The sequence below is a fragment of the Pseudophryne corroboree genome, chromosome 6, assembly GCF_028390025.1.
Source record: "Pseudophryne corroboree isolate aPseCor3 chromosome 6, aPseCor3.hap2, whole genome shotgun sequence".
Lineage (NCBI taxonomy): Eukaryota > Metazoa > Chordata > Amphibia > Anura > Myobatrachidae > Pseudophryne > Pseudophryne corroboree.
Genome location: NC_086449.1, coordinates 491,099,055 through 491,127,043, shown reverse-complemented (window position 1 = coordinate 491,127,043; position 27,989 = coordinate 491,099,055). Strand labels below are relative to the sequence as shown.

Below are 27,989 nucleotides of genomic sequence, written 5' to 3'. Positions count from 1 at the left end.
TACAATACACCTATTACAATAACCATACTGGTAGCTATGTCCACTTATGAGCAACAACAAAAACAGGGAAGGACTTTTCTTTCCATAATAGCTGTTTCTGTGTTTATTTGTGGATTACTTGATACAAATATTTATTTTTAAATAATATCCTCTTAAGGTGGGTACACACTAGGCGATGTGCTCTATGAGCGCCGCCGCCTACTGTTTACCCACCCATGACGGGCGGCCCGATGGCGAGCATACACACTGTGCGATATCACTAATGATATCGCACAGCGACGTCATGCAGCGGCCGGCCAGAGCATGCAGTTTTGGACGATGAAAAATTAGTTAATAGGTAATAGGCCCGCGGTGGAAAATGAGATGTTTGACCTAAAGCAGCTGTTTAAACGGGTAGTTAGCCCCTGATAGAAACAGTAGGCAAGAGGGAAATGTACAGTGCTATAAACTGGATAAGGAGAAATCACATGTGTTTTATTACATAAAAATGTTGCAACAAACATACCATAAATATTTACATATTCAATTTTGGGATTATAAGATTAACAAGTAGGGCAGGCACAGCACAGCAGTTTGTTTGGTATATTACCACATGTAGAAGCCGGACATATTCTCCTATTAGGAGTCCATGGAAGAATGCCACAGTCCAGGGGATAGAGTCAATACTTGTCAGATATTAGTCAATATGGAGTTGGAAAAACAGACCTTTGAATGCTTGATTCCGGACAGGCTTGGCCCTATTGAAAGCTTGGTCATGAACTCCTTTTTCGGACAGCTGCAAGTTCCCCGTATGTAAGCACTGGTGGACTTCTAGGCGTATTCCAGGTTTGAATAAGAATCTGTGATGTTCGGCTCCTAAATACCAACAGCTTTGTCAAGGGCTTGGTACCACTAAGAAGAGCAGATCTCTTATTAGTGGTAGAGGCCAAGGGTCTTCAACAGGCATGTCCAGAAGATCCGGGTACCACACACCCCAAGGCCAATCCGCGGCAATCAGAATTGCCTGAACTCCTTGATTTCTGATTCGCTTTAGCACCCTTGGGAGTAATGGAATCATAGGAATCAGGTAGACCAGCCGATAAGGCCAAGGTGACATCAGTGCATCAACTGCCCTCGCCTGAGGGTCCCTGGTTCAGGAGCAATTCCAACGAAGCTTCTTGTTGAGTCGAGAAGCCATCATGTCTATTTGCGGGCAGCCCCACAGGTCGATGATCTGTTGAAACACCTGAAGGTGGAGCCCCCACATTCCCCAGGGTGGAGATCGTGACGACTCAAAGTCAGCTTCCCAGTTGTCTACTCCCGGAATGAAGACTGGTGACATTGCCCTTGCATTTTTTTCTGCCCAGAGGAGTATTTTTGACACCTCTTGCATGCAAGCCCTGCTTTTTGTCCCCCCTTGCCGATTGATGTACGCCACTGCTGTGGCGTTGTTTGACTGTACCTGGATCGCATGATCCCCGAGTAGAGGAGAGGCCTGAAGCAGAGCACTGTAGATCGCCCAAAGTTCCAGAATGTTGATCGGAAGGAGGGCTTCGTGGGCTGACCACCTGCCCTGGAACTGAGCCCCCTGGGCGACAGCTCCCCATCCTCTCAGACTCGCATCCGTCATGAGGAAGATCCAATCATGAATCCCGAAACTTCGGCCTTCTGGAAGATTGGACGACTGCAGCCACCACAGTAGGGAAATCCTGGCCTGAGGTGACAGCCGTATTATCTGGTGCATCTGAAGATGTGACCCGGACCACTTGCTCAGGAGATCCAGTTGAAATTTTCTGGCATGGAATCTGCCGTATTGGATCGCCTCGTATGAGGCTACCATCTTTTACAATAGTCGGATGCAAAGATGGATGGATATCCAATTTGGCCTCAGAACAGCACGGACCATCTCCTGAAGTGTTCTTGCCTTGTCCTCTGGGAGAAACACTTTCTGGGCCACAGTATCCAGTAACATCCCCAGGAACAGGAGCCGCTGAGTTGGCTCCAGGTGGGACTTCTGTACCATGGTGTGTGATAGAAGTTGGATAGTGTGGTCGATATGGAGCAATAAAAGCTCCCTGGATCTTGCTTTTATCAGGAGATCATCCAGGTAAGGGACAACATTGATCCCCTGGACACGGAACATCATCTCCACCATTACCTTCGTGAACACCCTCGGAGCTGTGGACAGGCCGAAGGGTAGCACCTGGAACTGGTAGTTATCATCTAGTAGGTGCAAACCTCAGATAAGCCTGATGAGGTGGTCAAATCGGAATATGGAGATAGGCGTCCTTGATATCCAGGGAGACCATGAATTCCTGTTCTTCCAGGCCCGAAATCACTGCTCGCAAGGATTCCATTTTGAACTTGAAAATGTTTAGGTAAGGGCTCAAAGATTTGAGATTCAAAATGGGCCTTACCGAACCGTCCGGTTTCGGTACCACAAACAGGTTGAAGTAATAACCCTTTCCCAGTTGTTGTATTGGTACAATGACATGGGATCGGACCAACTTTTGGATGGCCTGTTGCAACGTAATTTGCGTATCCTCCAAAGCTGGTAAGCTTGATTTGAAAAATCGCTGGGGAGGAACACAGTCGAACTCCAGCTTGTAGCCCTGAAAAATTAGGTCCTTGAGCCTGGTATCTTGGCAATTACTCTCCCAGATGCGGCTGAAGTCACGCAGCCGAGCTCCCACCTCGAGATCCCCTCAGGGCGGGTGGGCACCGTAATGCTGAGGACTAGTGGAAGCAGAACTGGTGCTCTGTTCCTGAGAACCAGAGCTTGAAGGTTTTCTTGTCTTACCTCTGGCGCCTCTAGCTGCATTGGAGGTGCCTCTGGCCCTAGATCGAAATCTGTTAGACCGAAAGGACTGAACAGACGGCCCCAGGTGGGAACTCCTAGCCAGCATGGCCCCAGAGGACAGGAACGTGGATTTCCCTGCAGTAACTTTAGAAATCCACGTATCCAACTCAACCTCGAAGAGCCATTCCCCAGTAAAGGGGAGAGATTCCACACTGCACTTGGATTCTGCGTCCGTTATCCACGGACGCAACCATAAGGCCGTGCGCGCCGACACTGCCATGGCAGAGGTCCTAGCATTAATATTGCCCATCTCCTTGAGAGAGTTACACAGGACACAAGCAGTGTCCTGGATGTGCCTTAGGAGAGTTACCGTAGTAACCAGGGGCATATTCCCGGAGAGGCCCTCCTGAATTTGAGTAGCACACGTATGAATGGCATGGGTCATCCAGCAACCTGCTATGACCGGCCTTTGAGATATACCTGCTGCCGTGTAGGTAGACTTTAGTGTAGTCTCTATTTTTCTGTCCCCAGGGTCCTTCATGGTAAAGGAGCCCGGGGCAGGTAGCACCGCCTTTTTAGACAGTCGAGAAACTAATACGTCAACCGCCGGAGTTTCCTTTCAGAATTTCCTACCTTCAGGAACAGATGGGAAAGTGTACAAAAATCTTTTTGACACTTGGTATTTTTTGTCTTGATTTTTCCAGGCTAACTTAAATAGGTCATCTAACTCTGCAGAATCAGGGAAAGAGACATTAGGTTTGTTCTGCTGTGATGCATCATCCTCTAGAGGGAATTTTAGCATGTCCCGTGTAGCCAGAATGAAGGGCTCAATAACCTGAGCAGAAGTGGAATCCCCACTAACGGGATCCAAGTCCTATCCGTCCTCTTGTATCTCATCAACTGAATCAGAGAGTAAGGCAGGTAAACCACGCTTTTGTGGTCCTGCGTTAGAGAGGGGGAGCTGTGTAACATCTTCCCTGGCAGCCAGGTCTGCAACAGCCTGCTGTAGTAGCTGAGTTTTTTTGAGTATTAGCAGTGAGTTGTGATGACACATCAGTCATAATAGTTTTAATGGCACCGAACCAGGAAGGCTTTTGACCATCCCCTCAACCCTCTCACGGAGTTGTGAAGATTGGCTGCATTGTTCACAGGATACAGAAACAGATGTTGAGGGAGAGAATCTGGTGTGACACACACTGCATAATTAATGTTTACCCATATTCACAGTAAAGCACAGTTACATACACAAGTAATAAATTAGCAAGCCTGCCCTTACTGTATGTGAGAGGGAGACAGAGAGAAAGAGACCAGTACAACCCAGCCCCAATGAGGCTGTAAGCTGTTATATCACAGTGAAACACCTATGATCACTGTCCTTTACAGGACACAGATTTTGTACAATAGCGGCTCTCCCCTTTGCTACACCCTGTACCAGTTTTCCAGCGTTTCCTGAGTGTCTGGAGGAGCCGTGTGTCTGCTGCTGCAGCTGTAAGCATAGGAAGGCGCCAAAATACAGCTGGTCCCCCTCTGAGGTAGCTCCGTCCCCCCCAATGGCGCCAGAGCTACAGTGTTTTTTATACTGGCAATGTATCCCAAAAAGCGGAAAAACATCACACAACTGTTTGTTTAAGCCACCGCTAGCTATTGTACACAGGGGGCTATAGCGGGTCACCCCCAGGAGGGTCCCGTATGCCTCCCCTGCGTCTCAGCCGCACCTTGAACTGGGGAACCCCCTAGTGGGGTCCCCGGTTTGTACTCACCACTGTTGTCACCTTCAGGCTAGTGTTAGGGGTGTGGGCGTGCTGCGATTGTGACCGCCAAGGTGCAGTGCCCCGGTGTACAACAACCTCTCAGGACGGTGGTCCTGCAATGGGGAAGCAGCTCTGGCACCTCGCAACTCCACACCCCCACGGAGCAGGTATGCTGTTGCAGAAACAGCATACCGAAAATAATAAAGATTGCAAATAAACTGAAGAAAACTCTCTGGAGCTGCAGAGATGTGCATCCTCTCCTTAGGGCACTTTATTCTAAACTGCTTGTGGGAGGGAGCGTAGAGGGGAGGAGCCAGCACACCCAGTTAAAGAAATTTAAAGTGCACCGGCTCCTTTGGACTCCGTCTATACCCCATCGTACTAAGTATCCCCAATATCCCTTATGGATGCTAGAGAAAGTTTACTTAGGACCTACAAAGGCTAGAAGAGGAAAATTACAATCTGACACCAGCACTCTAGAGTGCAGCATGACCTATGGAGGAAGAGCATAGGCTTTCCAATAACATTTTTAAACTAGAAAACTCTCCTTTCCTGCAGGTCGCCAAGAGATTGCAAGCTCAGGAGTATTGCAGCAGTAATAACTAAAAGGCAATACCTCTAATGTTTCATGAACTGTGAAAACAAGGCTAAAGTAGTACTCCAGGCTATACATGCAATTAGGTTAGACTTCCTTTTTAAAGAAAAGCATTTACTCAAAAATATACATATAAAATTATGTGTTTTTTTTTGTTTGTTTTTTAAGGTAGAACCACTTCTGAATTATGGTTATCCTAAAGAACTACAGGAGAATTGTGCAAGCAATGTATATATTTTGCCGGATAAAGTTTACAGACTGCTAAAATTAGTAAAATACCATAAAAAGTAATACGAACAGCAAATGATAAAATTAAAAAGTTACCCAAAATCAGAGTGGCGACTCATGTAGGGATCACCACGTGGCCATCTGTATGCTGGATCTTCCTGTGGCAAAGTGGATAAAGCAAAACAACTGGTCACTTTACTTGTTAATGGTTTCCAATCTTTTTAGAGCGCAATATCTATGATGCACTGCAGACTGTGGTTATCAGTAGCAGAGTGGAACAATAATTATATGAAGTGTCAGTTGCGCAAAAAAAAATATAAAAATAGATCAGTGGCTTTGACTGATAGATTTAAAGCTGCAATAGAAACAAACCATAAAATTTGTCTGGTTCAGCATTATTTATGTTACCACTATAAATCCAATGTTTAGTAAATCTGCCCCCTGGTGTAAAATAAACTTTAATAAGTACACCTTTTCTTAAAGGTCAAGTTTTAACTTTCCACTTCTTGCATCGTGCATACATTTATAAGCTATATCCAACTGTATACTCAATACAAACAATAATTAAAAAAAGGGAAGTGCTGTTTTGCTGCTGTTTTCTATTTTTTATCATATTTTTTGCAAGCTGTATTTCTAACATGCTTTTAAATTTCAAGCAAGCTTTACACATTTCAAATGCTATTATATTGGAGCAGGACCCTACCGGAAGACTCCTACAGCTCCACATTCTACTTCAGGACACATTTTGATAATATGGGAAAGTGGAGAACCACAGACCGGCATGGTTTTTCTTTTGCACTTTTAATTAGCAATTTCCAATTACTGCTGCTAGTGAAAAAGAGACACTTGCTAAATAGGAAAACATTCTTCAAAAGGAAGAGAAGTATTAGAACTGGAGGACATGCACTGAAACTGGAGGAAAGTAGGTTATAACGAAAACTTACTTCACAGAAAGGAAAGTAGATAAGTGGAACAGCCTCCTGTCAGAGGTGGCAGAGGCTAAGACAGTAAAGCTATTTAAACATGATTGGGATAGGCATATGAATATCCTTACAAAGAAATAAAGATCAAAAAGGGTTGAGATTACCTAAAGGATACAAAAAGGGGGCAGACTAGATTGGCAAGTGTTTCTTATCTGTCATCAAATTCTGTTTCTATAGCTCAAAGAAGGAGAGTTAGGATTAAGAAATTAGTTGTTTCACAGAGCTGAAAACCATTATATATTTATTCCTTTCTGCTTTCGGTCATTAAATGCATGGAGGAGTCACAGTACAGTTATTTAATATAGACAACCCTTAAAATTCAAAATAAAGTTAGATCAATTGCAAACACTGTCTGTTGGTTCTTAATGTTAACCATACAGAGAAACACATACCAGAGGGCATATTTTTTTATAGGATGGGTTGTTAGTACAGGTCCGGTATCCGTTTTCTGGATACCAGAAAAAAAGGAACATTTCGGCCTTGTAGTGACATCATGACGCGGCCGGCTCCATGACGTCACTGGAGTCCGCGGCCAATCACAGACAGATGGGGGAGTGGCTTTGCAGCCATTCCTTCACAGTCACTGCTGCCAGGACCCAACACATTGGACCCATCACCCCCCTCCCTGCCCCATGCAAATGTTCCGGACCCATCAGGATAACAGGTACTCTGTTAGCCGGAAAAATCCCATATCCCGAATGCTCTTGGTCCCGAGCATTCCGGATATGGAATACTCAACCTGTATCACTTATGCCATTATGTATAAAATCCCACAATCATGTACTGTTGAGCTTAATACCATGTATAATAATTATACCCACCACTGAGCCCAATAGCACTCTTAATCAAGTTTATGTATACCATGGCATAAGTACTTCTAACAACTAGTTCCACTGAAAATAGATAATTTCTGGGTTGTATTTGTGTTCTATAACAGAAAAGGCTTTCTTTTTACACTAGCTGAGTAAAAATCTTTCAGAAATGAACCAGACATCTGAAATACCACCCACAACTTTATTCCGCAACTTTTAATTTTTAGGGCAAAATACCCACGAGCAAATGTGATCAACTCATGATATGTTTCAACTGTATTGTGATTAGAACACGAGAGAAGAAACCTCACAGGAATCCAAATTGGCATGTGCACATTGAGTATGATTCAGAGCCATGTAGTGTGAATACATTTAATTTTTTTGCACACAGAAAATATTGACCACATTTACAGGTAGCAAACAAACACTCGAAAGCTTTGCTTTTACACTTAAATTTAGAATTAAGAGAAGACATCTCTTCCCAACTACAGTGCATCTGGAAAGTATTCACAGTGCTTCACTTTTTTCACATTTTGTTATGTTACAGCAATATTCCAAACTGGAATAAGCGTGTATGTGAAGTCCGCGCGGATAACTGGAGGACTATGTGTATATTTGGCTGGTCTGTGGAAATCAGCGAGATGAAGTGGTAAGGAGCAATCCCTGACCGGGGGTCGAACCCGGGTCTCGGCAGAGGAAGCCATATCCTGACCACTGCATCACCATGGACTTGGTGTTGATAGCAGGATGGTGAATGTATTGGTGAGAACAAACTGGATATACTGTCACAGGAGTAGGTGTTTGTGTGCTCAAGGTTACTATGAAATAGGTTCTCTGGCATTGCGCAGAACTGGGAGGAGAGCTGAAGACGTTGAACAGGACTGGTTACCGGTGAGACTGAGTACCGCACTGTGAACTGGGTTGGGTACCGGTATAACTGGAATGCAACTGTAATCTGGGCTGGTACCGAATATAACTGGAAACGCAACTGTATTTAGAACAATGACTGTGGCTGTGACTTTAAGACAAGGCTGAAGAAGAACTCAAGACTGTAGCTGTGACTTTAAGATGAGGCTGAAGAACTGAAGACGGTAGCTTTGTCTTTAATACGAGGCTGAAGAATACTGGATATAACTGGTAACACAACTGTAATCCAGACTGAGTAGCAAAAGAGCAGAGTTTTACAGGAACTAAGGTAATAGTGTTACCTCTTAAGGAGCTCAGCTACTAAGCTCACACTGAGCTGTGTGACACAAGCAACTGGCAGCTTCTGTCACACAAGTCTCTTTACTTATACTTCCTGGTGATGTGTGAATGGAGTCAGGTGATTCAGAGAGTCTCAGGCTGGCACAGGATTGGATAGATCCAGGTCAGGTGATCAGACCCTGTCATGTCAGTACTCCAGGTTAGGCTCTGATGTGGAGTGAGGCCTAGCAGGCCGGAAAAACACTGAAGCCTGAACTTCTAAAAATAAAACAGAGGATGCCTACTTTTAGGCCTAAACTCCAGATTGCTGAACACAGTAAAGAATCAAAACGTTGCACACAGCTGATTACTTAGAGGAATTCCTACTCAGGTGGCTAATCAAGGAAAGCAAACACAGATTTGCAGTCTTCCTGCTGAGCTGAACAGATGCAAGTTACAGTACATGATGAAGTAAGCCCCAGAATATGAGAAATACAGTCAGGATCATGACACCTGGCATTCACGCCAAAGAGTTTGGTTTCTTTGTCTCATCAGATCAAAGAATTTGGTTTCTGTTGGTCTCAGAGTCCTTCAGGTGCATTTTGTCAAACTCCAGGTGGGCTGCCATGTGCTTCCGTCTGGCCACTCTACCATACAGGCTTGATTGGTAGATTGCTGCAGAGATGGTTTTCCTCTCTTCCACAGAGGAATGGTGTAACTCTGACCGAGTGACCATCGGGTTCTTCGTCACCTCCCTGGTGGTTTTACTTCTTCTATTTACAGATGATGGAGGCTACTGTGCTCATTGGGATCTTCAAAGCAGCAGATCTTTTTCTGTACCTTTCCCCAGATATGTGCCTCGAGACAATCCTGTCTCGGAGGTCTACAGACAATTCCTGTGACTTCATGCTTGATTTGTGCTCAGACATGCACTGTCAAGTGTGGGACCTTATATAGCCAGGTGTTTGCCTTTCCAAATCATGTCCAATCAACTGAATTTACCACAGGTGGACTCCAATTAAGCTGTAGGAAAATCTCAAGGACGATCAGTGGAAACAGGATGCACCTGAGCTCAAGTTTGAGCTTCATGGCAAAGGCTGTGAATACTTATGTATATGTGATTTCTTAGTTTTTTATTTTCCCCCCAGTGCCAGATACACATGTCCCCCCAGTGCCAGATACACATGTCCCCCCAGTGCCAGATATGCTGCTGCTGCTACTAGATCTAAGCTGCTGTCTGGGAAGCACAGACAGGAGGACGCAGAGTCTTGGCTGCCGGTCCGCAAGCTCTGATTGGCTCACGGGCCAACGCAGCTTACAGGGTGGCTGTGGGAAGCAGGCCGCGGGATGGGCGTTGTGCAGACGAATTCTCTAACAAAGCGCTCAGAGCTGTTTACCATATAAGACACTGCTGTATTTCAAAGAAATATATAATACTTATATGTCCATAATGTCCATGGTAGATTACTTCCTGGTTTCCTCAAGTCCTGTAAAAATGAATTTTTATTGTAATAATGGGAATTGATGGTTTAATTAAAAACATTTATTAAAAACAAAAATGGTAATATACGTATAAATCTCTTAAGGTTTTATACATATTTAGAGAGTGTTTGGCAAGTAGCACGTTATTGTTCTCTTTATGGTTCTGAATGTCATCATTGGGTTATATTTTTTGTTTTCAGCCGACAAATGTATGCCTGAATATGGAACCTTAAGAGATTTATACGTATATTACCATTTTTATGTTTTAATAAATGTTTTTAATTAAACCATCTATTCCCGTTATTACAATCTCTGGAGGGATGGAATGATTGCTATCACACAAAGAAACCCAGATGCGAGGTGTTCCACTGTGTGAATAGCGAGTATGGTGCGCCCTTGCTTAATTTATTTGAAATAGGGTGGCAGCTACGGTTTAACTGTAAACCCAAAGATACCTTTATGTAATAACATCCTACACTATATTTGTTATTTTTACTTTATTTCTATACCTACCTGGATCGTTTGAGAAAATTTGCCATCTGTCAGGCAGACTTCTGAAAATAAGAGAAGCATCTCGTCTTATATGATCACTATCATACCGTCCACAATTTGAGGAAACCAGGAAGTAATCTATCATGGACATTATGGACATATAAGTATTATATATTTCTTTGAAATACAGCATTGTCTTATATGGTAAACAGCTCTGAGTGCTCTGTTAGAGACTCTTTGTCACATAATAGCTATATTTCATGTAGTTGAGTCCGTACCTTCTCTATTCAGCTGCATAAGTGGTTGTGCCTTGGGCATCAGATTTTATTTTTGTATTTAAAGCTGTGCAGACAGGGACCTGGTTCCAGGGCAGGCTCCAATATAGTGGTGAGAGCTAGCGGCGCCCATTGAGTGTGGCGCCCTGTTCGGCTGCTCTATTTGAACATGCCTGGAGCTGGCGCTGCCCCCTGCAGTGCAACACAATGCAAATTAATTTTTTTTTTTTTTAATATTTGCCAGCCACTCTATATAGGCACCAATAGAATGTCAAGTCTACTTTCTTCCATCCAGATGAATGAAAATCCTTTTTTCATAGGAATCAAAAAAACCTATTTTCAAACCCCCCCCCCCCAAAAAAAAAAAAAAAAAGCATTGACGTAACATTGACAGGAGCAGTAAATCTACACATGTGCACATATATTAGCTAACTATTTGTACTTTATTAGAGGTTTGGTTGTGTGAGGCCTAATAAAATGCATGTGTAGATGTTTTATTTCTTAACTTTTAAGGTTTAAGTTATTTTTCAAATAATTGTTTATTTTGACCTCAAGCTTATGTTCTATCAGGCAGACAACTGCTTTAATATTATGAATGATGTGGAAAGTTAATATATAATTTTATAGATTAAAAGCATCTGTATTTCTTGCATTCAGTTTAAACATGATCACCGGGATATCCTTCTCACTCCAGCAGTTAATTGCAGCAGAGGGCTACAGCAAATCCAAAAATGTGAGCAAGGTGTTATTGGGAGAGCTATTGATAACACTCAAATAGATGTGAAACTTTCTATAACCTAAGGTTTTTCTTGCTGTATTTACACTTTCAATGAATGTTAGTGCAAGCTTGGTGACCATCTATTTCACACTCAGGGCCTAATTCAGACCTGATGGCTAGGCTGCGTTTTCGTACAGCGGGCGATCAGGTCTAAACTGCACATACTTATGCACCGCAATGCACAAGCGCGTTGCATGGGTACACAGCGGATTGTCGCTCAGTGATGGGTTTGTGCGAAGGATCCATTCGCATAGGCGTTCGCAAGGAGATTGACAGGGAGAAGGCGTTTGTGGGTGGCAACTGACCGTTTTCAGGGAGTGTGTGGAAAAACGCAGTCGTGTCCATGCGTTTGCAGGGCGGGTATCTGACATCAGTTCCAGCCCTGAACAGGCTGACATGATCACAAAGGCTGAGTAAGTCCTGGCCTGTGTTTGTACAGCTCTGCCACACATGCGTTCGCACACTTGCACAGCTAAAATACACTCCCCCCGTAGGCAGCGACTATCTGTTCGCAGCAGTGAAAAAAATGCCTGCTAGCGATCAGGTCTGAATTAGGCCCTCAGAGAGGCTATGTTCTTCATTGAAGTTAAATTTGTGAATCTGCTGTGTATAAGACACAAACCTGCTCACACTAACAAAACTTTATCTCTAATGTCAAAGTACTTACATGCAGGTTATGTTGTCAGTAGTTATAATATAAAAAGAGGTTACAGTTAAAACGTAATGTACTTTAAGTCTAAAACACACACTAAATTCTAAAACACATACATACCCCTCTGTATGGTCCACTTCGTCTTTCATAGCCATGAGCATCTTCATAATCTCTGTAATCTGGATCATTGTAATCGTCATAACGATGACACCCTTCATCCTCTGGCCTTCTAACGACATTTACTACTCTGTGATATTCACCCTTAACACACATAAGGAAAAGTATGAGAATTAGCTGGGCTTGAAGTACAACCTCTCCCTTTAAGCTCTAATGGGTTTATATAGTAAACTAAACAAAGACTTTTCAAAGGCTCTGATTACCAGCATCTTTGCCCACAGAATTTAAAACAGCAATACTATTAGTTACAAAAAACATTTTTATCCTTTATTAGTTATAAAAACCAGGTGTGTTTTGCACTTGATAAAATTATTGCTTTAAATTTTGCGGGCAAAATATCCTTTATCCAATTATATCTCCTGTGAACAAAATATTTTTTCAGCTGAAAACACACAGGTTTTGTGAATCATGTGTATTTTTCCTGCCGCAGCCCCAGGTGAAGCAAAATTCACGACAAGCCATGGCAACCCCTACAGTCAGTGTCCCGCAGCTGCTGCAGCGACAGCAGGTAGGGCACCCGGAACCTGGCGCTCAGACCTATGCCTCGCATACCCCCCCCGAGTGCCCCGGTCAGGCAGATCCTCTACCAACAGAGCCGGAGGGGAGCAGGTTCACAACAGGCTTGCAAGTACTCAGTCTAAAATAAATCCACTGCATTAACACAAGGGTTATATAATAAGTTCTGATCTCAGAAAGGTGGAGATTTTTCTGCGATTCTGACTCTTGGGATATTACGTGGCAATTGTTTTAAAGGCAAAAGCATTCTGATTTTCCTTTAAAAATGAAATTCCTGCTTTAAGTCCCAAGTCAAAAACCACCAAACAATTTGCAATTTCAAAATCGGAACCCATTACATTAACACATAAGTTACATTCAGAAGATCTAAGCATAGAGAGCTTTAGATGTAGACAGCAAGTGCATATACAGTCATTGTGGATAATTTTTTTTTTTTTTAATTAAACCTTTATTGCAATTTTTCAAGAATAAACATTTAATGGGTCAACTAAAGGTTTCCTGAAATGCAAGTCATTTTCATTTAGTAATTTATCGGCCAGCAAAATTGAAAATGTGAACAATTAAGGGGCAACTAAACCAAATAATGCAATAGGGGAAATTCAATTGTTATCACCGCTTGATCTCCTGTCTAAAGCCGCAGGGGTGATATTCAATTGATGCTTGTTCTCACGCCCATTAGTGTCGGGTTTAGCTGCGTAAAACAACTAAACTTCACTAAACTAATGGGCGCAATCATGAAAAGTGCAGTTTGGCCAGCAAAACAGGGCACGTCTTTGCACATTTCAGCTCGCCACCCCCAGGGAGTACGAGCTGAAATGCCGGCACTGGGAGCAGGTTGTGCCCGACAGGAGTAAAAATTTAATAACGCTGTCAGGCATGCAGGAGAGACAGCTGCCTGCACTAGCAATTGAATTCCCCCTGTAGAAGCTGTCACAGAAATGGTCAGACAGATAAGAGACAGGGCCTTGTTTGTAAAAGCTACACTTCCTTAACACAAAATTTCCCCATTACAGGGGGTGTTGGGGAGTATCTTGCAAACAACATCTACAGGTTAGGGTTGTTATGTTCAGATTTAAATATTTAATAGCCCAGAGTTGTCAATTATTACAGAAATGTTTTCAGAATTTGAAACTGCAGAGGGCAGTAAAATTGGTGGTCACTATGCCACGTGTGATCCTCACATTTCCTGTGGCCTCTGATTTTCTTGATTCAGGAGTACCTATTGCGTGACAATTACTTTTTATGGGCTCTGACCATAGCCAAGTCTGCCCACATACAACATGGTAGTAGCAACTGATAGCATATATATATATATATATATATATATATATATATATATATATATATATAAGGGACAATATATAATTTACTGGACAGCAAGGAAATAGAATTACTTACATCTGGAGGAATTTCACGTGGAGGCAGGCGATGTCTAGGAAGCCGCTCATACTCACTCCACATCTCATCTTTTCTGTACTCCACTTAATTATAGAAATAAAAATGCTATTAAATGGATCTACTCCCATTGCATGTCATACAGTGCACTTATCTGGGTGAACATTAGTTTCAATTTATTTAGTATCAATTTAGTGAAATAATGGCAGTAGACATGCAAAGCTACTACTTCTAAAAAATGTATAAATGTGTGTTTATTCTCAAACCGAGTAGTATACATATCTTATATGGTGAATCAAATCAGGTAGCTTGACGTTCATGTACACATCCAGCTTTTACTGTGGCTACTGCAGCTTTATAGGATACTGTTGGACAGGAGCCTGCTCCCTGGATGCACCCAATAATTAAGTCTTAATGATGCTATATGGGAGGTCAAAATTTCACTGTACAATCTATATAATAATGAAGGGTGGTCTGTCCCACCTCAATCATGCACAGTGAGAATGGGGGCGCATGTTGAGGGTGTGCATCACCAATTGCAACAAATGCAGCAAGAGATGGGACAGATCACCAGGAGAAGATAGAAGCCCCGGTAAGAATGATTTGAAGGGGGCAGGCTGTAGTAACCAAGCACATGCCTTGTCCATTTTACTAGATAGAGATATATATATATATATATATATATATATATATATATATATATATATATATATATATATATATATATATATATATATAAATATAGATATATATATATATATATATATATACACACACACACACACACACACATAAACATGTATTATGTACTTATCTTAAGATTAGTTTTGATTACACCATATTTAGCTGAGAATTTGCATCATTAAAATATTAATTTATTTGCAGCTCATAAATTAGTCACATTTAAAGTGAATTTTTAGTTACATGTGCTTAAACGTACTCTTATTCCTCAGATATATTGTTATTCACTAGAAACGACTTGCATTCAAACTCAGCTTCAGTTACTAAAAACAAACAAAAAAAAAAGTTACAGTTAACATGAAATACAACAAACAAACATTAATCAGCATAAAAAAGAGAAAGTATGGCACATGTGCCGCTATATAAAATATTGAGATCTAGCTTACCTAAAATTAGGTTTGTGTAAATCATTCAGTATATAAGAAACATCTGTTTATTATTATACATCTGTTTATTATTAGAGGTGGCACATCACTTTATTTTTCTTGTTTTTTAACCATTAGCTAAAGAAAATAAATAAATAAATACATACAAGAAACATCATTGGAGATGTGGTCTAAAAGAACTTCCCAAAAGAAAAAAAAAAAAAGGCTTGGCTTTTGGCGATTTATTTTTCACCACAATTACACTGAAATTGCCAGTTTAGAGTTTCTCTTATGTGTTACATATACAAAGCATCAACAAAATCTACTTATCCCACACATTATGATCCTTAGCAAGACCACATAATACCAGCATCCAAGGACAAGACGGACAAGTATGAAAGGGGAAAACTTATCAACTAGTTCCCATTGTTTGGTGAGTGGTCTGAATTAATGGATCACAAACAGCACAGCATGTTATAAATTTTAAGCAGGACCCAAACTACAGTATCTTAAAAAGGCATCACCCTTCTTTTCATTAATTATAATGGATTTCTTTCTAATTGCATAAATTGATGATCCCCTCTTACTGTCACACATGCAGTAAGCACAGCGATGATGCAGAGCATTTCATGCCGTCTCCCCAGACCTCCTGCCAGAGATGCTGTCCCCATAGCTGCCAGTTTTACGGGGTGCATTAAGCCCCGAGTGGTGTGACAAGAGGGGAACAGGTGGAGAAGTTGGTGCATGCCTGCCCTGTCTTAAATGCCCCAGGCCCCCCGAAAGCCTTAATCCGGCCCTGGGTGCTTAAGCAATAATCACCCCATGCAGAGGCGGAACTACCGCCAGTGCAACCAGTGCGTTGCACTGGGGCCCGCCTCTGTCCAGGGGCCCACAGCATGTAATGAGTCAAACTGACTCTTACATGCTGCTGTGGGCAACCGCTGCCCGCAGCGCACAGCCGCCCAGAGAGGAGAGGAGCAGCGGTACGGGGGAAGGAGGTGGAGGAGGGAGCCCCAGTGCCAGATATGCTCCCAGTGCCAGATATGCTCCCATTGCCAGGTACACATGTCCCCCCAGTGCCAGATATGCCCCCAGTGCCAGGTATACATGTCCCCCCCAGTGCCATATATGCCCCCAGTGCCAGATACACATGTCCCCCCAGTGCCAGATATGCCCCAAGTGCCAGGTATACATGTCCCCCCAGTGCCAGATATGCCCCAAGTGCCAGGTATACATGTCCCCCCAGTGCCAGATATGCCCCAAGTGCCAGGTATACATGTCCCCCCAGTGCCAGATATGCTCCCAGTGCCAGGTATACATGTAGCCCCCCCCCCTCCTGCTCACCGTTGCTCCTCTCCTGTGTGTGTCTGTGTGAGGGGAGGAGAGCACAGCCTGCGCCTCTCCTTTCCCTCAGTCTCCGGCGGGTGCAGGTGTCTCAGTTCAATTCAGCGCCGATCCATGAGCCAATCAAAGCTCGCGGTCCGGTAGCCTTGGCTGCCGGTCCGCAAGCTCTGATTGGCTCACGAGCTGCGCTGAATTGAACAAAGACACAGAGGGGCAGGAGAGGAGCAGGCTGCGCTCTTCTCCCCTCACATCAGCGGCATTGAGCAGCAGAGGGAGGGACGATGAGCAGCGGCCCGCCGGTGTGGGTACGGCGTACCCACGGCTAATTCTTAAGGGTACGCCGTACCCACCCGTACCCACACACTTGCACCGCTGCCCACCACCAACTATTTCCTTTAGTAATTAGGTGGCGAGCCACCAAGCCCGAAGCGAGCCCGCAAGGGTACTTTTCGGGTACCCTGTTCGGCCGTAGCTCCTCCCCTAGGTACGTCACAAGGTCCCTTCTCCCACTCCGATATAGAACCAAGGTTGGTTCTATATCGGAGGGGCTGAAGGGACCTTATGACGTATTGAGGGGAGGAGCTACGTCACCAGGGGGAGGAGCTACGGGCGGACAGGGTACCCGAAAAGTACGCTCGCCACGCTTCGGGCACGGTGGCTCGCTCCGCTCACCACCTAATTACTAAAGGTAATAGTTGGTGGCGTGGATAGTAGAGGAACTATCCCGCTGGCCTAGCTCCTCCCCCTTGCGTCGTAACTCCTCCCCTTACGGAAAAGGTCCCTTAGCCCACTTGATTCTAGCATCTACCATAGAACCAACCATGAGAGCAGTCACACACCTGATATAGTAAAAGACTGACTAAAAGTGAAACTAAAGCTTACCACAAAATACATATTTTAAGTATCTACAAGAACACACTGACATGTAGATATATAAGGACAGTGCTATGTGGCTGTGTATTAACGCGGCATGCTGCCATTCGGGACTGGCATACCAGCAGCAGGGGCTCCCCTGTTCCTTGGCAGCACATCAGGCACCGGCTTATCAGGCAACATTGCGGAAAAACACAATGCGGGTTACGTGTGAGGCAGCAGCAGCCGCCCGGGCTCTGTCACATACAGCCAGCAGCAGGGTGCACAGTCACTTCCCCATCACTTTTTACACGGCCCCGGCCGGCTGCAACCGGGACCCATGCCGGTCTCCTCTGCCGCTCGCAGCTACCCTGTAGGGAACACAGGAGATCTCACGCTCAATAGCAATTGCAGCAGCATACCGTATACAGTTGGCTCCAGGTCACAGACAGGCGACGGACACTTCCCGTGCTGCCCCGCGCTGCTATGATGACGTCATCACTCAGGTACTGGTCGCAGCGCCGGCCAGGGAGTTTGACGTCACACGTGGGGCGGTCTCGCAGGCTGCGGCGTGACGCTGAGTACGTACATCATCTTAATAATAATAATCATACATCTATACACGGTCTGTGCTACCCCAGTGCACGGTGTATCTGCGTGTGGCCGGCATAAGTAGAAATCAGGGCTTCCTGGTCGGCGGTGGTAGCGTGCTCTACTGTCCTTTCCTTTCCTCTGGAGAAGAGACAATATACTGGCAGCAGAGTGAGTCTGATGTCTCCCGGTGTTCCCTCCCCCGTACGGTTGTGTCTATGTTGCCTTCGTGCAGTGTACCGACTGCATATCATTCTAGCACCCTGCAACTTTCAAATCCTGTGCAGTTCCTCTTACCTGCCTTGGGTGTTCGTTCTCTGCTCTGGTGCTTCTCAGCACACACAGGTCTGTACCACAGCACTGAGTAACAGATCAGAGTGTGCTGAGAAGAACTACAGCAGAGTGCGACACCCCAGACAGGAAAGGTATGTATGTGTGTATCAGTAGCGGATCTTGCCACGGGCAAGCAGGACTTTTGCCCAGGGTGCCGCCTTCCGGAGGGCGCCGCACCGTGGCAAGATCCGCCACTGCTGCCCGCTGTGTCCCCCGTCCGCTGCCGTCCCCCTCCTGTGAAGGGACAGCGTCTAGTTTCCCTTCGTGGAGAGTAACTTTGCTGAGCGGTGCGCGATGACGTTATCGCGCACCGCACATAGCATCTAGTTTCCCTTCGTGGAGAGGACCTTTTGCTGTGCGGTGCGCGATGACGTCATTGCGCACCGCTCAGCATTCAAGCGGCGCTAGCAATGTACAGGGGGCGTAACTGACCACGCCCCCTGTATTAGGTCACGCCCCTTTTCCTGCCCGGAGCGCAGAGCGCCCTTGAACCGGCCCTGGTGTGTGTGTGTGTGTGTATGTATATATATATATATATATATATATATATACACACACACACACACACACACACACACACACACACACACACACACTACTCCAAGAATAAAGGCACTGGAGGCAATGGATTCAGAAACGATGTGCATTGAAAAGCGACAGCTGTTTCAGGGCAATAGCCCTTTCCTCAAGCAGCAACAACACCAATGCTGTTTTGTCCAGCATTTGGTGGTGTTGCTGCTTGAAAGGGCTGTTTCCCTGAAACAGCTGTCGCTTTTCAATACACATCGTTTCTTAATCCATTGCCTTCAGTGCCGTTATTCTTGGAGTAGTGCATTGATAATTTGAACGTTGCACGGAGGCTGGTTGTGATATTTAACCCTGTGAGTGCCGACTGCATTGTATATGTGTGTGTGTATGTATGTATGTATGTATATATATGTGTACATATATATATATATATATATATATATATATATATATAATAAGAATTTACTTACCGATAATTCTATTTCTCGGAGTCCGTAGTGGATGCTGGGGTTCCTGAAAGGACCATGGGGAATAGCGGCTCCGCAGGAGACAGGGCACAAAAAAGTAAAGCTTTTACCAGATCAGGTGGTGTGCACTGGCTCCTCCCCCTATGACCCTCCTCCAGACTCCAGTTAGGTACTGTGCCCGGACGAGCGTACACAATAAGGGAGGCAATTTGAATCCCGGGTAAGACTCATACCAGCCACACCAATCACACCGTACAACTTGTGATCTAAACCCAGTTAACAGTATGATAACAGAAAGAGCCTCTTAAAGATGGCTCCTTAACAATATAACCCGAATTTGTTAACAATAACTATGTACAGTATTGCAGATAATCCGCACTTGGGATGGGCGCCCAGCATCCACTACGGACTCCGAGAAATAGAATTATCGGTAAGTAAATTCTTATTTTCTCTATCGTCCTAAGTGGATGCTGGGGTTCCTGAAAGGACCATGGGGATTATACCAAAGCTCCCAAACGGGCGGGAGAGTGCGGATGACTCTGCAGCACCGAATGAGAGAATTCCAAGTCCTCTTTTGCCAGGGTATCAAATTTGTAGAATTTTACAAACGTGTTTTCCCCCGACCACGTAGCTGCTCGGCAGAATTGTAATGCCGAGACCCCTCGGGCAGCCGCCCAAGATGAGCCCACCTTCCTTGTGGAATGGGCCTTAACAGATTTAGGCTGTGGCAGGCCTGCCACAGAATGAGCAAGTTGAATTGTGTTACAAATCCAACGAGCAATCGTCTGCTTAGAAGCAGGGGCACCCAACTTGTTGGGTGCATATAGTATCAACAGCGAGTCAGATTTTCTGACTTCAGCCGTCCTTGAAATGTATATTTTTTAAGGCTCTGACAACGTCCAACAACTTGGAGTCCTCCAAGTCGCCAGTGGCCGCAGGCACCACAATAGGTTGGTTCAGGTGAAACGCTGATACCACCTTAGGGAGAAAATGCGGACGAGTCCTCAGTTCTGCCCTATCCGAATGGAAGATTAGATAAGGGCTTTTATAAGATAAAGCCGCCAATTCAGATACTCTCCTGGCGGAAGCCAGGGCCAGTAACATAGTCACTTTCCATGTGAGATATTTAAAATCCACCTTTTTCAATGGTTCAAACCAATGGGATTTGAGGAAATCTAAAACTACATTTAGATCCCACGGTGCCACCGGAGGCACCACAGGAGGCTGTATATGCAGTACTCCTTTAACAAAAGTCTGTACCTCAGGAACTGAGGCCAATTCTTTTTGGAAGAATATTGACAGGGCCGAAATTTGAACCTTAATAGATCTCAATTTGAGACCCATAGACAATCCTGATTGTAGGAAATGTAGGAAACGACCCAGTTGAAATTCCTCCGTCGGAACACTCCGATCCTCGCACCACGCGACATATTTTCGCCAAATGCGGTGATAATGTTTCGCGGTGACTTCCTTCCTTGCCTTAATCAAGGTAGGAATGACTTCTTCTGGAATGCCTTTCCCTTTTAGGATCTGGCGTTCAACCGCCATGCCGTCAAACGCAGCCGCGGTAAGTCTTGAAAGAGACAGGGACCCTGTTGTAGCAGGTCCCTTCTCAGAAGCAGAGGGCACGGGTCGTCCGTGACCAACTCTTGAAGTTCCGGGTACCAAGTCCTTCTTGGCCAATCCGGAGCCACTAGTATTGTTCTTACTCCTCCTCACCGTATAATCTTCAATACCTTTGGTATGAGAGGCAGAGGAGGAAACACATATACTGATTTGTACACCCAAGGTGTTACCAGTGCGTCCACAGCTATTGCCTGTGGATCTCTTGACCTGGCGCAATACTTGTCCAGTTTCTTGTTGAGGCGAGACGCCATCATGTCTACCATTGGTCTTTCCCAACAGTTTACTAGCATGTGGAAGACTTCTGGATGAAGACCCCCCTCTCCCGGGTGAATATCGTGTCTGCTGAGGAAGTCTGCTTCCCAGTTGTCCACGCCCGGGAAGAACACTGCTGACAGTGCTATTACGTGATTCTCCGCCCAGCGAAGAATCTTGGTAGCTTCTGCCATTGCACTCCTGCTTCTTGTGCCGCCCTGTCTGTTTACATGGGCGACCGCCGTGATGTTGTCCGACTGAATCAACACCGGTTTTCCTTGCAGGAGTGGTTCCGCCTGGCTTAGCGCATTTTAGATTGCTCTTAGTACCAGAATGTTTATGTGAAGAGACTTTTCCAGGTTCGTCCATACCCCCTGGAAGTTTCTTCCTTGTGTGACTGCTCCCCAACCTCTCAGGCTGGCGTCCGTGGTCACCAGGATCAAATCCTGTATGCCGAATCTGCGGCCCTCCAATAGATGAGCCTTTTGCAACCACCACAGAAGATATACCCTTGTCCTTGGCGACAGGGTTATTCGCAGGTGCATCTGAGGATGCGACCCTGACCATTTGTCCAACAGATCCCTTTGGAAAATTCTTGCATGGAATCTGCCGAATGGAATTGCTTCGTAAAAAGCCACCATTTTTCCCAGGACTCTTGTGCATTGATGTACAGACACCTTTCCTGGTTTTAGGAGGTTCCTGACAGGTCGGATAACTCCTTGGCTTTTTCCTCGGGAAGAAAAACCTTTTTCTGAACCGTGTCCAGAATCATCCCTAGGAACAGCAGACGTATCGTCGGAAAACAGCTGCGATTCTTGGAATATTTAGAATCCAGTCGTGCCGTCGAAGAACTACTTTAGATAGTGCTCTTCCGACCTCCAACTGTTCTCTGGAACTTGCCCTTTTTAGGTCGTGCAAGTAAGGGATAATTTAGATGCCTTTTTTCTTTGAAGAAACATCTTTTCGGCCATTACCTTGGTAAAAAGGCCCGGGGTGCCGTGGATAATTCAAACGGCATCGTCTGAAACTGATATTGACAGTTCTGTACCACGAACCAGAGGTACCCTTGATGAGAAGGACAAAATTTGGACATGGAGGTAATCCTTGATGTCCAGGGACACCATATAGTCCCCTTTTTTCCGGTTCGCTATCACTGCTCTGAGTGACTTTATCTCGATTTGAACCTTTTATGTAAGTGTTCAAAACATTTTAGATTTAGACTATGTGTCACCAAGCCGTCTGGCTTCAGTACCACAATATAGTGTGGAAAAATAATACCCTTTTCCTTGTCGTAGGATGGGTACTTTGATTATCACCTGCTGGATATACAGCTTGTGAATTGTTTCCAATGCTGCCTCCCTGTCGGAGGGAGCCGTTGGTAAAGCAGACTTCAGGAACCTGCGAGGAGAAGATGTCTCGACTCTCCAATCTTTACCCCTGGGATAATACTCGTACGATCTAGGGGTCAACTTGCGAGTGATCCCACTGCGCCCTGAGACTCTTGAGACTACCCCCCCACCTTGAGTCCGCTTGCACGGCCCCAGCGTCATGCTGAGGACTTGGCAGACGCGGTGGAGGGCTTCTTTTCCTGGGAAAGGGCTGCCTGCTGCAGTCTACTTCCCTTACCTCTATGTCTGGGCAGATATGACTGGCCTTTTGCCTGCATGCCCTCATGGGAAAGGAAAGATTGAAGCTGAAAAGACGGTGTCTTTTTTAGCTGAGATGTAACTTGGGGTAAAAAAGGTTGGATTTCCCAGCTGTTGCTGTGGTCCCCAGGTCCGATGGACCGACCCCCAAATAACTCCTTCCCTTTATACAGCAATACTTCCATCTGCCGTATGGGATCTGTATCACCTGACCACTGTCGTGTCCCTGACATCTTCTGGGAGATATGGACAACGCACTTATCTTGATGCCAGAGAGCAAATATCCCTCTGTGCATCTCACATACATATATATAGAATGCATCCTATTAAATGCTGTACATGAATAAAATATTTTTAGTCAGGGAATCCGACCAAGCCAACCCAGCACTGCATCTCCAGGCTGATGGCGATCGCTGGTCGCAGTATAACCACCGTATGTGTGTATATACTTTTTAGGATATTTTTCCAGCTTCCTATCAGCTGGCTCCTTGAGGGCGGCCGTATCTGGAGACGGTAACGCCACTTGATAAGCGTGTGAGCGCCTTATCACCCTAAGGGGTGTTTCCCAACGTACCCTAATTTCTGGCGGGAAAGGGTATAACGCCAATATTTGCTATCGGGGTAACCCTACGCATCATCACACACTTCATTTTATTTTATCTGATTCAGGAAAAACTACAGGTAGTTTTTTCACTCCCACATAATACCCTTTCTTGTGGTACTTGTAGTATCGGAAACACGTAACACCTCCTTCATTGCCCTTAACGTGTGGCCCTAATGAGAAATACGTTTGTTTATTCACCGTCGACACTGTATTCAGTGTCCGTGTCTGTGTCTGTGTCGACCGACTGAGGTAAATGGGCGTTTTTTTAAAAACCCCTGACGGTGTTTCTGAGACGCCTGGACCGGTCCTAATAGATTGTCGGCCGTCTCATGTCGTCAACCGACCTTGCAGCGTGTTGACATTCTCACGTAATTCTCTAAATAAGCCATCCATTCCGGTGTCGACTCCCTAGAGAGTGACATCACCATTACAGGCAATTTCTCCGCCTCCTCACCAACATCGTCCTCATACATGTCGACACACACGTACCGACACACAGCACACACACCGGGAATGCTCTGACAGAGGACAGGACCCACTAGCCCTTTGGGGAGACAGAGGGAGAGTCTGCCAGCACACACCAAAAACGCTATAATTATATAGGGACAACCTTATATAAGTGTTTCTCCCTTATAGCATCTTTTATATATATACAATATCGCCAAAATCAGTGCCCCCCCTCTCTGTTTTAACCCTGTTTCTGTAGTGCAGTGCAGGGGAGAGCCTGGGAGCCTTCTCTCCAGCTTTTCTGTGAGAGAAAATGGCGCTGTGTGCTGAGGAGATAGGCCCCGCCCCTTTTTCGGCGGGCTCGTCTCCCGCTATTTTTGAAGTTAGGCAGGGGTTAAATATCTCCATATAGCCTCTGTGGGCTATATGTGAGGTATTTTTTGCCTCTAATAAGGTTTTTATTTGCCTCTCAGAGCGCCCCCCCCAGCGCTCTGCACCCTCTGACTGTTGTGTGAAGTGTGCTGAGAGGAAAATGGCGCACAGCTGCAGTGCTGTGCGCTACCTTTATGAAGACTCAGGAGTCTTCAGCCGCCGATTTTGGACCTCTTCTCTCTTCAGCGTCTGCAAGGGGGCCGGCGGCGCGGCTCCGGTGACCATCCAGGCTGTACCTGTGATCGTCCCTCTGGAGCTAGTGTCCAGTAGCCAAGCAGCAAATCCACTCTGCACGCAGGTGAGTTCACTACTTCTCCCCTAAGTCCCTCGTTGCAGTGATCCTGTTGCCAGCAGGACTCACTGTAAAGTAAAAAACCTAAGCTAAACTTTCTCTAAGCAGCTCTTTAGGAGAGCCACCTAGATTGCACCCTTCTCGTTCGGGCACAAAATCTAACTGGAGTCTGGAGGAGGGTCATAGGGGGAGGAGCCAGTGCACACCACCTGATCTGGTAAAAGCTTTACTTTTTTGTGCCCTGTCTCCTGCGGAGCCGCTATTCCCCATGGTCCTTTCAGGAACCCCAGCATCCACTTAGGACGATAGAGAAATATATATATATATATATATATATATATATATATTATAATATTATGGGTGGCTGTTTAGCAGGGCGCCACAGAAAGGGCGGGTTTTGCCTTAATAAAATCGTGCAGGGCGCTGCACCCTGCTAAAACAGCCTAGAGTGAACAATAAATTATGTTTTTTGTACTGAATTATTTTGGTTGAAGTTTTTTAGTATTTTAGTATATCAGGTGTGACTGTTTTTATGTGCTCTATAACAACGGGGGCTGAATGTCTTTCTTGCTTACTCATCCCATAATACTGGCAGCTATGGGGACCTCTGAGCTGGAGTGTCTGGGGAGACTGCATGGAGGAAATGCTCTGCTTCGTCAGTGAGCTCGTTGCATGTGTGACCAGCTCCGGGTGTCGTTACCTTGAACAGCACATGCAGCCCTGGACAACCTGTGGCTCTTCAGCTGTTGTATAACTACAAGTCATAGCATGCCCTGCTACACTTTTGCTATTAGGAAATGCTAAAACTGTGGAAGCGCATGCTGGGATGTGTAGTTTTACAACAGCTGGAAAGCCATGGGTTGGCCAGGCCCGAGTACGTGTATTCAGTACTTCCAGTGCTTATACAAGTCCTTCATTTACTGTTATGTATTTTCTAAACAATAAGTTAAGTAATTAGGCCATTATAATTGAAAACCTAAAGAATAAGTCTATGATGCATATTTAAGACTTTTGGGTCTTGGCTAAATTCACAACCCTATAACATGCTTTGCTCTTTGTGATCTGTTAACTCATACCACTTGCCATACAATGGAATGGAATCTGGGCAAATTTTCCCTTTTCATACTGGGCTAATTTGTGCATGGAATTGTTGTTGTTGTTGTTGTTTTTGTTATATTTATAAGGCGCCACAAGTGTTTCGCAGCGCCGTACAAAGGACCGTATAGGGAGACTAAACTTAGCATTACAGTAAATAAATAACAAAAATAGAGTACATGTAACAAAGAGCACCACAATTCTTAGAACATAATACAGCTAAGATGTAAGTGGTATCCGTTTAGATGGTCGACCATGTTATGGTCGACAGTCATTAGGTCGACCACTATTTGTCGACATTGACACATGAAAAGGTTGACATGAGTTTTTCACACTTTTTTTTTTTTTTTTTCTCTTGTGGAACTTTTCCATACTTTGAGCCACATGGACTACGATTGGGAACGGTAACCTGTGCCGAGCGCAGCAGAGCGAGGCACCTTGCCCGAAGCCTGGCGAGCGGACACTGTGCACTAATTGGGGTTCCCCGTCACTTTACGCAGAAAACTACACACAAAAAAAGAAAAGGAAAAAAAACCATGTCGACCTTTCATGCGTCGACTTTTTGTCCATGTTGACCATGCCAATGTCGTCCAATAATGGTCGACTTAATGACTGTCGACTGTAACATGGTCGACCATTCATACCGGAACCGATGTAAGTAGTGAGGTGCAAGCAAGCAGGAGGTAGCCTGATGGCAGTATGTAAGCGAAGCAGGGACGTTCAAGGCATGAGGAAGGGCTATGGAGGAGCTGCTTCAGGACTAGGTTATGCATCGGAAGGGTACGCTTTAATAAATAGGTGGGTTTTTAGTGCCCATTTGCAGCACGGGCAAAATCTTGAACTCGAGCATGGGAAGCAGTGACCAGGGCAGAGGAGAGGCGACGGCCATTGGCCGACCGTAGGGAGCAGGAGGGATTATGAAGGGAGAGGAGCTTGAAAAGGATTCTGTAGGGGAATGGGAGCCAGTGTGGATTTTGTCGAAGGGAAGTGGCAGATGTGGAGCGGCGGGAGAGGAAAATGAGCCTAGCTGTGGAGTTGAGGACAGATTGGAGGGGAGCAAATGAGGCCAGTGAGGAGAACATTGCAGTAGTTGAGTCGTGAGATGACCAGTGAGTGGGTGATAAGTTTAGTTGCACTCTAGAAGAGAAATGGATAGATATAGTTCTTTGGTTCACCCCCAGTGAGTAAATAAGACTATAAAAAGCTGGCTTTCCAGATCTTTGTTTGCACTCTTATATGGTTGCGTAAACAAATACTCAGAAATCTGGAGCGAGCTCGTGCCTCGAGGGGGTTGGGTTTAAATGCTGTTGCTGGCGTTTACCTCCCGTTGCAACAGCAACTCACCATCCTTGCATGAGTGGGCGAGGTAATTGGATTTACCCCACAGTATGTGTTTGGGACTACCTTCTGTTTTCAGTAATGTAGACCATTATGCTGATGCTATATAAAAAAAAACCTAAGAAAAACTTCTGTTTTGTTTATAGAAACTAAACTGGCAACTTCAGTGTTATTGTGGTTAAAAACAAATCCCTAAAAGCCAAGCAGTTTTTTTCTATGAGAAGTCTATATAGTCCCTTTTAAAAAAACAAAAACAATAAAAAACCCTTTTGTGTGTGTTATATTTTTAACATGCCAGTAACTAGTGTGAATTAACAAATCTTGAGTATACCGTGGCACAAGCCAGACCATTTTTCTTCTTCAGGGTCCATAGGCTCCACAGGACTACCATGGGGTTTAGGTGGTTTGGAATGAATGGGGCATCAAACAGTTAAAGCTTTCTGATCCCAGGATGCCCTGGATCTGCCTCACCTTTAACCTCTTCCCCATTCCAAGGCCATTCAGTTTCGTTTTGGTGCCGGTTGCAGCTGAATGCACCCTCAAGCTTTCAAGTACTAGAGCTAGCAGTGTCAGGCGTCCCAAGGGACACCGGTGCTGCTGCTCCATCACTCCTGTCAGCACTGCAACACTGGTAACGAGTCCAGTGTTTATGGTGGGCGCTGGTAAAGCAGATGCTGGCTAACGCTTTTTCGGGCTTGGGACCACAGCTGGACACTCGGAAAAGGTAAGGGACAGTTCAGGGTTGGAGACGCTCTGGAAGGCGCTTTATTGTGGAGACCAAGTCGCTCGTGTCTTCTGTTAGACCACCAGGGCTGATATATGATTAGCACGGGGAGGCTTGTAAGCTGGTTTAGTCCTGGGGGAAAATATCAGCAAAGGGGAGGTAGGCTCTCCCTTTAGCTCCTCCCTCGGCCCAGGGCGTGATTCTTTAAAGGT

At 45.1% G+C, this 27,989-nt stretch overlaps 2 protein-coding genes across 10 annotated transcripts in view; one reads left to right on the top strand and one right to left on the bottom strand.

Annotated features, from left to right (window-relative positions):
* PPHLN1 (periphilin 1) overlaps window positions 1-17,915 on the bottom strand; it is a 217,531-nt gene extending 199,616 nt beyond the window's left edge. For 5 of the 8 annotated variants that reach the window (XM_063927330.1, XM_063927333.1, XM_063927327.1 and 2 more), the window contains exons 1-5: window positions 17,825-17,915; window positions 15,041-15,104; window positions 14,104-14,186; window positions 12,133-12,273; window positions 5,450-5,511 (exon numbers count right to left, since the gene is read on the bottom strand). In XM_063927330.1, the coding sequence (XP_063783400.1) occupies window positions 5,450-5,511; window positions 12,133-12,273; window positions 14,104-14,186; window position 15,041 (287 nt within the window). In that variant the 5' untranslated portion in view covers window positions 15,042-15,104; window positions 17,825-17,915. The other 3 variants (XM_063927328.1, XM_063927329.1, XM_063927331.1) reach the window with 3 other exon arrangements.
* The window catches only part of ZCRB1 (zinc finger CCHC-type and RNA binding motif containing 1), a 43,816-nt gene continuing 33,725 nt past the window's right edge, over window positions 17,899-27,989 (top strand). Inside the window, exon 1 of one of the 2 annotated variants that reach the window (XM_063927336.1) lies at window positions 17,899-17,983. The gene's annotated coding sequence lies outside the window, so the exon portion shown is untranslated. The other variant, XM_063927335.1, reaches the window with a different exon arrangement.